General features: G+C 34.7%; 1 protein-coding gene across 6 annotated transcripts in view; it reads left to right on the top strand.

The window, feature by feature from the left end:
* The window catches only part of DOCK7 (dedicator of cytokinesis 7), a 191,607-nt gene that overhangs the window by 78,957 nt on the left and 99,997 nt on the right, over positions 1 to 12,653 (top strand). For 5 of the 6 annotated variants that reach the window (XM_059923863.1, XM_059923850.1, XM_059923848.1 and 2 more), the window contains exons 15-16: positions 6,814 to 6,931; positions 10,166 to 10,236. In XM_059923863.1, coding sequence (XP_059779846.1) covers positions 6,814 to 6,931; positions 10,166 to 10,236 — 189 coding nt within the window. The remainder of the gene's footprint in view (positions 1 to 6,813; positions 6,932 to 10,165; positions 10,237 to 12,653) is intronic. The other variant, XM_059923858.1, reaches the window with a different exon arrangement.

The following is a 12,653-nucleotide window of genomic DNA, read 5'->3' as shown; positions in this document are numbered from 1 at the left end:
ACAAGGAATTAAGTCTTTTGTTTAGCCTGTATACTTTTTCTAAGTGTCCAGTACAGAACCACATAAATATTTCTGTTTGTAAGAGAAATATAGAATGCAAGTAAATAAAAATATACAAATACTTCCACTAATGAAGAAGAAAAACAAAATATTTTTCCTTATTCTTCATTTTCATCTTACCTTTACCACTGGTACATGTTATGGAATTATAGAAGTGTATGTTGAACTAGTGAAGAAATTTGAATTTTCTCCCTCTTTTTAAAAGAGATATGTTAGTGTTGTGATCATTGGTCCTGAAGGGCATATTTCGAAACTTCTCCTAACTAAACTGTCTACTTTTCTGGCTTAAAACTATTGACCCTGATATTTCATCCATTTTCTAGTTGAGGGGGAATGGAGATGGGCCAGCTTCTTGTCTCTATTGTACTATAAGCTGTTCATTGGTAAGATCTATATCTGTTTTAAATTTATATCCTATACAGCACTTTAGTATAATGCCTAACCTGCTGGAGAAACCATACATTTTTATTGAATGAGTAAGATAATGATAAAGTCTTAACACTGGAGTTTTTCAAACACAAAATTTGCATATAATAGATACGCCTTTTTGATATAGGAGGTTCTTTTCAGAGAAAGGAATTTGAGAAGTAGTCCCTTCCAGTGCATGAAAGTAACTGGACACTAATACCAAAGAAAGGCTGTGTGAAGGAATTTCCTTCTATTTGGTTACTCTGCTGGAGTATTGACACTTTTTGCACAATTATATATTTCCTCACATGTAACCCTAAAGGATAGATTAGAGGCAGCGGTTGCATATTCTTGGTTTATAGTATATTGTCTCTGGGTAGAAATATCTGGATAATTTTTTTTCTTATCATAGTTTGACATGTTATTGAATATAATTAAAATAAATAATTTGCCTAATTACAAGCTGTGGAAGAGTGTCAACATGGGAAATGTAATGAAAGTAGTAATTTTGTAAATGATTTTTACATCTACCTTTTAATGCCTCCTGTCTGAGTACACATTGTTAAAGGCAGAATCTAATCTTTGCTTGAACTTGTGCCTGTTTAAATAGAACCCTGATGAGATGTAACCAGTAATGTTATAAAAACTTAAAATTTTTATGCCAAAGAAAATAAGAAACTAAGCAAAATTAAGACCTAATTTAAGAATTCCTAGTTTCAAAGAACTAATATACAAAATTTCTTAGCTGCATAGAATTTTAGGACATTTGGGAGCTTTGTTTAAATTCTAAGCAAAGCAAAGTCCTTTATCCTCCCCCAGGTTGTGCAATCTTATGGAGATTTGAGTTCCAAATAAAACACAAGGCATTTTGGGTCTGTTGAATATAGTATCACTAGTAATTTCTTCCTTTTAAACTGTGGTCATTTGTTTTTGAATTAATATATTCGATAGAAAGATTCTAAAAGTAACTGAGAAAAGCATATTTATAAATAGAAATATTTATAGTAACTAAAGAATAATGCCAGAGTAATATCAATACATTAGCTCCCTTTTCCTCTCTTTGTCCAGAACAGCACTGTCCAATGGAAATATAGTGTGAGCTATGTGTGTAAAAAACTGAAAAGAAACAAGTGAAATTAATTTTAATAGTATGTTTTGTTTAATCCAAATCTAGTATGTACTTTATACTTTCAGGATATCTCAGAACAGGTACAGATCAAGTACTCTATAGTCTCACTAGACCATATTATTGGACAGCAGAGGTCCAGAAGATGAGTGACCTTTGAAGGAGTCATTTTATTTATCTTAGCTTTTTTCTCATGTTCGCTATTAATAAATGTTAATTTGTTATGTTGAAAGTATTTATTGTGGAAACTCAGATATTTGAAAAACCTATACAAAATAAAAATGCTGACTCTTCCCTATTAACATTTTGGGGTCTATCATACCAGTTCCCTTGGATGACTACCTAAATGTAATTTTTTTTTAACACAAATGGGAGTGTGTTATGTATAGCTCGTGTTATATATATAAATTGATTCAAGACCATAACATTTTAAAATTTATTTTCATATGAGTGCCTATAGATTTACCATATCCTTTTAAATGGCTGCACAATCTTTTATTATATGAATGCACCTTAATTTAATCATCTGCTTGTCAATGATCATTTCAGTTGCTTGCAATTTTCTGGTTACAAACAATATGCATAGAAAATGTGTTTATATTTGTGTATAAATATTTTCATATGATAAGTTCATAGACGTTAACTTTCAAAGTAGATTTCTCTTGTCAGATTATCCTTTAAAAGGATTGTGCCAATTTATATCCCTACCAAGAGTATATGAGAGTTCCTCTTTTCCCATGAAGTTTTACCAGTGCTTTAAATGAGAAAGACAAAATATTGATAAACCTAGTAGGCACATATATCTAGTTTATTTTGCTGTCTGTCTTGCTCTCTTTGTGAATTACCTGAGTATTATCTAAGTCTCCCTCCCCCCATCAAACTCCCCACCCTTTTTTTGTTTGTCTCTTTCTGAATAATTTTAGGAATTATTTGCATGTGATGGATACTAACTCTTTGTCATGTGTGTAGCAAACAGTGTTCTTCCAATTTGTCCTTTGTCTTCCACTTGTGTTTATGGTATCCCCTGCTCTGTAGAGGCTTTAAAATTTGTCTTTTATGATTTTTTGTGGCTCATGCTCAGAAATGCCTTCCTCACCTATAAAATATGGTCTCTTTAAAGGTTTTCTAGTACTTTTATGGTTTTATTTTTATTATTTAAAACTTTGATTTAATCTGGAATTTATTTTGAGGAGGTGGTGAAATATGAATTCAGCCTTAAAAAAGGCCAGTCAGCTATCTCAGCAACTCAACACTTTTCATTGATCTACCTTCTCTCTGCTGATTTAAAATTCCTCTGAAGGAGTATTATAAATGCATGGTAAAGACTTACTGGGTTTATGTGGAAATTTATTAGCGTAGTTAGCAGTCAAATGAAAAAGAGTCTGGGCTAAATGCATGCCTTTCACCTTCATAAACAAGTTGAATTTAAAGTTGTATTGCTTATATTAGAAATCAAGCATAGCTTAATGTTCAGTTAATTTGCATTTCATATGAAAATTCGAACTCCAGAAGAGTTAAGTAACTAAATATTATGTGAGTTCTGTACTGTTCATTCATTCATTCAATCATTTATTCATATGAGGAACTATTCTAGGCATTGGAAATATAGCAGTTAACTAGATAGGTAAGGTCCTTGCCCTCATGGAATTTGGGCTTTATTTAAGGAGATACATAAACAAGACATAATGTACAAACAAACAAGATAATTTGGGATTATCTTAAGCAGATTCTTTAAGAGTTGTGAATGGAATAACAAAGTGGTGTTATGTGGGGAGGTAAAGTGAAGCTTTCTAAGACTCAAAAGATGGGAAGGGGCCAGTTATGTCCATATCCACAAAGCTAAAACAGTAGTAATCCAAATGCAGAAATTGAGGGGTGGGGGAAGGCATGATGTGTTTTGATTTTCTGTGTGTTTTGCATGTCTATCCTACTTGTAAATTTCTCACTGAAATTTATGGGCAGATTCTTTAGTTTCAAGTCCTCTTGTGGGCCCCAGTGACATTCTGTGTTCATAGCATTTATCATACTACATTATAAGTATTTGCCTGTCTTATTCTCCCTCCAGACTGTGAGTTCTATCAAGTCAAGAACTTTGTCTTTTATCTCTATATTCTCAGTATCTAGTATACTGCATACTCAATAAATGTCACAATGAGGCATTATAAACATAATAAAGGCCGATCTGTTATCATGCGCTTTGGATCCTGTTCTCTCCCACCATTTCAGGAATCTTACATTCTTGTTCTAGTGTATGCAAACTCTGTCTCAACTAAATTCTTTGCGTTAGGATTTAATCAAACTTAAACCTTTCCAGTCTTAAAAAGCTTCCAGAATCCCTATGTTCTATATCCAGCTATTGCATTATCTTTCTCCCATTCTCAGCTACACTCTTCAGAATTTCACTTATTTCATTTTCTTACCTCCTACTTACTCTTTAAACCTACTTTTGTCTGTTTTCAGCCTGAGATTTCCAGTGACTTTGAAGTTGCTAAATTCAGTTGACATTTTTCATTTCTTACCTCATTTGGTCTGTGAATAGCATTTGACACTTAACTCTTATAATTCTGCTTGTAATTTCTTCCTTGGGCTTCCTTGCCACTGTACTTTCATGGTTTTCCTTCTGTTTCTTTGTGGGTGCCTTATCAGTCTTTGTAGGCTCATCTTCTTCTGGATGACCACATAATCTTGAAGTTCCTTAAGACTCCTTTGTTGGAATAATACACAATGAGAGTAATTAAGTGATATTCTAGTTCTCTCGTAGTTGATGTCCTTGAGAATGGTTCTCAGCACAGGAAAAATGATATATAGGTACAAGAGAGAAAAGAATAAATAAAAACCTTGTATTCTTGAATTTGAATTTGGATTATCACTATGAACTCAGGATATATTTCATGTTAAAAGCATTTTCCCCTAACTCTTTCAGCTTTAAAAGGCCTAGAAACAATGAATAACCCACAATGAGTGGCCTGGAAAAACATTACCCATTCAAAAACCCCAACTCCTTGGAGAAATGGCTGATTCCAGGTTTGGGAAAAAAGTGTACAAGAAGAGCCTGGAAGGTCTTGTCGTAACAGATAGTAAGAAGCCGTCAAAGACTATTATGACTGAATCAAAAGGAATCATGAGCCAGTTTGAATCGACCTTTTCACTTGTCAAAGATAGTACAATTTGAACACCAATAAAGATAATAACTGCAAAATATTGAAACCCGTTAATATGTTTGGTCCATGAGTTTATAAGTGATTCTTTAAAAAAAAGACACTATCCCTTTTAGAGGAATGTAATGTACCAACTGATTATTTTGAAAACTGGCAGCTAATGGAAAAGAATCAAGCATTTATTCTTGCCTCTCATATAATGGCTCACTGGCGAAGCAAATAGTAGATAAGGGAAAAGTGCTCTTCATAGAGATATTCCAGCTGTTAAATAAAGAAGCAATGATAGAATATCACCTTTTGGCAATCCTTAATGAGTTAATGGATTTAGGCATTGGTCATCATTGTCTGCTAATTGCACAAAAAATGAAACAACAACCAAACATTTTCCTTCTGATAGAAGGACACAGTACCATTTATGAAGTGATCTTGCCACCAAAATTTGACCAAGGCTCTAGATTCAACTCTCAATTCATAGAAAACACAGAGGAACATGTTAAATGTCACTACAGTGTGCAGTCAGTAAAATCCAGCCTCTGGAAAAATCTACACAAAAATATCAATAATTCTTCAACAAATGTATTGCAGAGGGAGTAGATGAAAAGACTTCTCCATGATCAACTGAGTACCTGTCTTTTCCTCCCATAGCTTCTGCATACTTCTCTCACAACACAGCATTGTTTTGAAATGGTCTTGTTTATAGGTATTTCTGTGCCATTAGATGTGTGATATATTTTACCTCTTTTTATCTTCTTGTTTTTAACTTTTGACATTTTAATAATAATGTGTCTTGGGGTGGGTCTCTTTGAGTTCATCTTATTTGGAACTCTCTGAATTTCCTGGATCTGGATGTCTGTTTCCTTCCTCAGATTAGAGAAGTTTTCAGCCATTATTTCTTCACAATTTTCCGCAAGTAGGTTAATGCCACTATACATCCTGCCCTGCAACCTTTTTTTCATCCAACATGCTGGGTATCTCTTTCTGCATTAATAAATACTGCTGCATATTGTCATTTTTAGGACTCTGAAATGTATTCTTCTTTTAATATATCTTAATTTAATTAATTAGTCCAATACTGATGAACATGTTTCTTTATAATTATTTCCTAATATAAAAAATGTCATGAATTTCTTTGAACACACCCATTTGTACATATATGCAGTTCTCTCCTTAGACTAGAGGTGGGTTTGTTGTGTCAAAGAGTATGGTCATTTAAAATTTCTATATTGCCCTACCACCTTCTAGAAAATGTAGACCTATTTTCATTGTCCTAGCAGTTGATGAGGAGGGTTTTATTATGCTTGAAGTCTTGTTCATCAGCTCTCAGCAAGCACTAGTCTTCAGGTAAAGTAACTCTCAATCTTTTTCTTTTTCTTTTTTTTTTTTTAAGCCCTCTCTTTTGGTGCCTTTCCTTGAATTATTTCTCATCTCTGTGTTGGCAGCAGGGACTGTTAAAGCTGTGTAAGATGCAACTGGGCATGAAGTCAAATAATTGTAGAGTAATATGTGATTTTCTCATAGTAACTACCTAATACCATTATACCTACCATATTATCATATGTGTTTTTGAATAATAATGTAGAATATTATACCTGTTAAAACCTTGATCACATTTGTACAAAAAGCCTGATTTCTAAATGTCATCCTATTTATATCTGCTTGGAGAAACTAAGATAATATTAGAACTGTCTTTTAACTTCTTAATAATGTTTCTGTTCATACTTGTTTATTTCCCAGAAGCCTCTTCTAGAGGAAAGAACATGCATTTTGAAGTCTGACTGAACTGTATTCTCATTTCAGCTTTGCCACTTATTTGATTGTATGTGAAAATCTCTTAACTTTTCTGGGCCTCGATTCATCTGCAAAAGGGGGGTATATTTGATTGCTATCTGTTTGAACGACTACTCTAAGGATCAAATCAAGCATTGTATGTGAAAATAGCATAGTGTCTAGCAAATGCTAATAACCCAGTATTTGTTCTTCTATTCCTTTTGTGGTGTGTAGTAGTGATACATAGTGTTTTTAGATATGTATTCACTATCATGTATACTATTGCCTTCACAGAAACCTTCTCTACATATACCCTCAGAGTCTCAATTTTGCCAACCGTCAAGGTTCTGCCAGAAATATAACAGTTAAAGTCCAGTTTATGTATGGGGAGGATCCTAGCAATGCCATGCCGGTAAGAAATGTTCTTTACATTTCCTATTCTTTGTATATGGTTCAAATAGACCTTTTTTGGGGGGGGGGGGTGGGAAGGTAATCACTTGGTTGGCAGCTCTAAACTGGAAATTAATGTGATCTTGCAAACAAAATTTCTGACCTCATTACTTCCTGTACAGGTAGTAATGAGTTTATTTGAAGTCTTATTTATTGAGGACTTGGTATATGCTAGGCATTCCCAGAGATACAAAGATGAATAAGACATAATCTAGAGGATATAAGAAGAATATGTAAAATTTTAAAATAATGAACTTCAGAAGAGGGCCAGATCAGAATCACCTAGGGTACTCTAACAGAGCAGACACCTCTTCTCTACTCTTCCACCTGTGATCCTGATTCCCCGCCTTTAGAATGAAAGGCCAGGTAAGGGAGGTGGAAAGTGGTGGGTAGTATTATGGGGTTGTGGTATAGTTTGAAAATGCTCCCCAGGTGATTCTAATTTGTATGATTCTTCCCATCTTTGTTGAGAAACTCTGGCAGTAGTTCTTAACTTTGACTACATTTTACACTCACTTGGGGAGCTTTTAAAAATACCAATGCCCAGACAATCTCATTCCAATTACATTATAATCTCTGGGGTGGGATACCAGGCAGATATCAGTATTTTTAAATCTCTCCAAGGGATTACATTTTGCAGCCAATATTGATAACCAAGGTATGTGCTAATTATTAGAAGATTGGTAGTATAGGGTTTCAAAGGTATAGGTGTTCAGAGGAAGGAGAGAATGCCTCAGAGGTGGTTAAAATGTTCATAGCAGTGGATCTGTCTAGACTGTGGGGAAAGGAGAGCAATTCAAGTTGGAGAATGTCCTTCAACAGAGGTAGAGTGGTGAGTTGCCAGTGAGCCAGAGCAATGCAAGATAAGTCAGGAATAGCAGATTGAGGCTAGATTGGGGAGGTTCTTGACTGCCCACATTGTCATTTAGGATTTGTGGGACACTAATAAATGCAGGTTCCATGAAAGTAGATTTTTAATTTACGGAGTAGGAGCATATCTATCACTGTAGATGTTCAACCTCTGAAAGAACCCTAGTGGAATGAAAATGAGCTAAGAACAGGTGCACTGTTTACAGAGTTTTATTTTAGCCTTCTATGGCAGTCATTTGAATCAAGTTCTTTTGATTTTCTACAATACTTACTAAGAAAACTATATATTTTCCTTTCCACTGTAGCCTCAGTTTCATCAACATTTATAGCTCTTGATAGCAGCAAGCACAAATTATTCATCTTTGTATTCTTCTGTGGCAGCTGTTCCAGATCCTTGCATGTAATACATGCTGAATAAATATTTGTTCAATAAATGTAGAATTTATTTTGGAGGTTTGGAATGAGCATTTCATGCTTTTTACTAGCTCTTCATTTCTGCCGAGGGAATGAATGTACTAATCATAGTCGATGAAAAGATGCTGGATTGTGAAAACAGATGCTTTGTTATCCTATATGTGAATGGCCATATGAATTTGAACTTATGAAAAACGTAGTATATGTAAAATAATTTGTTTTTATTTTTTGCCTAACAAACTCGTCCTTGTCTTAGCATACATATAGCCTCCTCTACAGAGCCCCAGCTGCGTCCAGCCATATTGGCAGTTAGACCACTCCTTCTTTTGGTGCTACCTTAGTGTCTTCTCACTTCTTTTATGGGCTGTTTCATTTTATGGTTATATGTTTGTTTCTTTATCTCGACCACTAGACTGTGAGCTCCTTGAGGGCAAGGGCCATGTCTTACTCATATCTGTATCTTGCCTATCATAGTGCTTGGCATAATTGATGCTCAGTCCATGTTGATGAATGATTAAAACTACATGTTAAATGGTCAAAGGAACACTTTTCACTTTATATCATTGCATGTTATGAAAATAAGTTACTTTTTGAAAAACAGTAGCTTCTCAGAGGGAAAAAAAGGTACTGTATTCCTTTCTCTTGTGTATTATTAGTGATATGAAAATATAATGCTGTATGTTTATGTGAGTGGCTGGTTTGAAATAATGTATAAACACAGACACATTGTATTTGCTTATTTTTTTAAAAATGAAGACTGTTCAAATGAATCTTAAGATAATTTTTGGATCATATAATGTTGATATGATAAAATCATAAACTTCATAATTCTGGCACTGGAACAGCATTTTTATAAAAACATGGTAAGGTAGTCTTAGAAATTGATGAAATTAGGCATATACAGGAGAGTCATAATTATTACACTTTTGCATACCCTTAAAATAAAAGGACCTGCTTGAAATGTTGCAAAAAGAAACACAGATATCTGTTATTATGTTCTTTTTATTTAAGGATGGTGCAACTTAACCCCTTTGTATAAGGAAAAAACTTAGAGTTGTTTTACCAGTTGTGTAATAGAAGTGTGATGACATGTCCACATACCTATTCATGCATGTGTAGAGATGACTGGCCAGACTTAAAAGTTTAATCTATGCCTAGATAACATTGTAAGCCTGTCACATAGTAATCATAACTATGACCTTGACATCATTAAGCCATTTATGTAATCCGCTGCCCTAATTAACCATAGTATTGCTTGGTAGAATTCGAGAGGCAGATATACAAGACTGAATTATTTTACCTCTAAACCTTCTCCAAAGTATTGTAGTAGTATTGTATTTTTTTTTTAATGTGGTGGATTTGAAAAAAAACAAACACATAGGTAGGAATATAAGAATGGAGCTCCTCTTCCGTTGTAGAGTAGCTTGCAGGGAGTACTGGAAGTAAAGGATACATAGCTTGACCTAAATTAGGGTATTTTAATATCATTTATAAATAATTTATATTTGACATTCAGAATGACTGTTGTTTTAGTGGAGAAGCCACCAATTTATATAGTAGATATATGCCACCATTCTAGGATTGTATTTCTTATGTAAATTCCAAATGATGTGCTACATCTAGATTTTAAAATGAATTCTTTATCTTCTTTAAGAAAAAGGAAAGAAATGTACCTTATTGCCCAATAGATATAAATATAATGGATAGAAACCTTTTGAATGTTTGAATGTCAGATGGGTCTATAGTTGAAAAGAAATTTACAGTTAAACAATTGAACTTATAGGCACATTGTTCTTCATTGGGCTTATTTTGCCCATTGTTCTCAGTTATTAAATCAGACAAATTCTTACATAGATTTGAAACATCCAGCATTTATTACAACAAAGTTTCAACATGCTGTTATTTGTTACAGGTAATCTTTGGTAAATCTAGCTGTTCAGAATTTTCAAAGGAAGCCTATACAGCCGTAGTATATCATAACAGGTACTGAATTCAAATATTTCTTTCAAAGTTACTCACTTCTCAGTGGCATTGTTAGCACTCACGTTAGTGTGTTTACCAAATGCTTTGCTGCACTGGATGTGCAAATTCAAGACAGCTGACATCAGAGTTATAATTTTCAACCTGTAGATGCACATTCTCTCCGTAGACATCTCAAATATAAGACTTTATGCGCAAAACATCTTTTCTGTCAAATTCTCTGATCCTTTCATTTTTATTATATTGTTATTGATTATCATTATGGCCTCTGGTCCTTTGGTCTTTCCCTGTTATTTTCACCTGACACTTTGTAGTTTTACTTAACTCTTTACTAAGCTTGCACTCATTAGTCAGTTAAATTGGTGCAACATCCAGTAAATCTTCGACTCAGTGACTTTCCCTTTTACTTCTTTGGGAATTGATTGTTAACTCTGGATAACCTTTAACTTCTGCTTTCTTTCCCCTCCTCCTCCCCCTCCTTCTCCTCTTCCTCCTACCCTCCCTCCCCATCCCCCTCCTTCACCTCCCTCTCCCACTTCTTTTTTTTTGATTATTGAATGCTATTGGAGAAAAAACACAAAATTGTGCCAATCAGGGCTGTCACAAATTGATGTTATTTTATCATATGATGGGGCTACAGTAATTTATTTTATCGTATTTTATCTTCTTTTGGCCCCTCTGTTCTTTGGTAAATTTTTTTGTCGTCACTTTTTTACCTTCTCTCCCATTTGGCGGTAGCTATTTTAAGCTTTTCTTTCCCTATCTCTAACTCCTACTTCTTTTCTGTTTGCTTTAACTCTTAGTGTTCCTACTTTATGAAGTTGATTGAGACCATCTAACTTGAGATCTATCAACTTCTGTGCTCTTCACCTCAAATTGTCTCCATGCAGATCTGCCTTTCCTCTGTTTCAAAGGTGGTAATGGCCCACACCTTCCTCAGTGTGGATCTTTTCATCTCTGCTCTCAAAACGATCTTATCCAGGCTCTTCAGAATGTGACTCCATCAGTTACTCCTTTTCTTGCATCATCAGTCTTCTGTTTCATTGGCTCCATCTCTTATTGCCACAAAATTTGTTTCCTATACTTTAAAAAAAAGTCTTTCTTCAGTGCTGTTGTGTAGCATGGTTTTTCCTTACCCTCCTTAAAACTTTCTTCTTTCTCACCTTTATTTTATGACCCTCTCTTGGTTTCCTTTTATCCCTTTGAACACTTTTTTTTTAATAGTAATTATTCCGGGCTTCCCTGGTGGCGCAGTGGTTGAGAATCTGCCTGCCAATGCAGGGGACATGGGTTCGAGCCCTGGTCTGGGAAGATCCCACATGCCACGGAGCGACTGGGCCCGTGAGCCACAACTACTGAGCCTGCGCGTCTGGAGCCTGTGCTCCGCAACAAGAGAGGCCGCGATGGTGAGAGGCCTGCGCACTGCGATGAAGAGTGGTCCCCACTTGCCACAACTAGAGAAAGCCCTCGCACAGAAACGAAGACCCAACACAGTCATAAATTAATTAATTAATTAATTAATTAAAAAAGAATGTGAATTTCTAAAAAAAAAAAAAAAAAAAAAAAAAAAAAAAAAAAAGAGTTAATAGTAATTATTCTAATTTTTCTTTTTCTTTAAAACATAGGCCTTCCACACAAAACACTAAAGTTTTGCCTTTAACCTTCTTTTTCTATAATATTCTCTCCCTAAATAATCTTACATGTATTTCCAGAGTGACATTCAATGAAAATACTACTACTTCTACCTTTGTGTGGATTGTTCGCACTGTTTATTTTCTCTCATAACCTTCTTTCTGAGATACAGATGTGTATTTTCAGTGGCCTTTTAGGCATATTCGTTCGAATGCCTGCTGCCTTCTCAATTTCCATGTATTTGTTCTTGACTCTCTTCCTAAGCCAATCTCTGTCTGACTCTCTATTTTTATTAATCGTACCATGATTTTTCCAGTTGCTCTGACTCAAAATGTAAAACATTCTTGCCTTCCTTCTTAGTTTGTCTAATATACAATCATCTTTTCCATCTTGATGATTGTATTTCTGCCTCATTACCAAGCATATCTTGTGCTGTTCTGTTTCTGGGCCTTTCTTGGATCTTTTTTCTGTTGTAATACTGATTCCCTCTAATTGAACTCCTACTCATACTTTAAGGCCCGTATCATATATCTCTTCCTAAATGACAGTTCCCTGATCTAAAACTTGAAGTAATCTGTTCAGCTCTGTTCTTGAAGCACTTAACCTTATATGCTGTATACCAGGGGTTGGCAAACTTTTCTAAAAAGGGCCAAATAGTATATATCTTAGGCCTTGTGCGCCATCTGGTCTCTTGCAACTACTCAACCTTGCTGTTGTAGTGCAAAAGTAACCATGTACAGTAAATTGCAAATAAATGGGCATGGTTGTCTTCCAATAAAATTTTATTT

This window comes from Balaenoptera ricei, chromosome 1, assembly GCF_028023285.1.
Source record: "Balaenoptera ricei isolate mBalRic1 chromosome 1, mBalRic1.hap2, whole genome shotgun sequence".
Lineage (NCBI taxonomy): Eukaryota > Metazoa > Chordata > Mammalia > Artiodactyla > Balaenopteridae > Balaenoptera > Balaenoptera ricei.
Note: the sequence above shows the minus strand (reverse complement) of the source record. Positions and strands in the feature narration are given on the sequence as shown.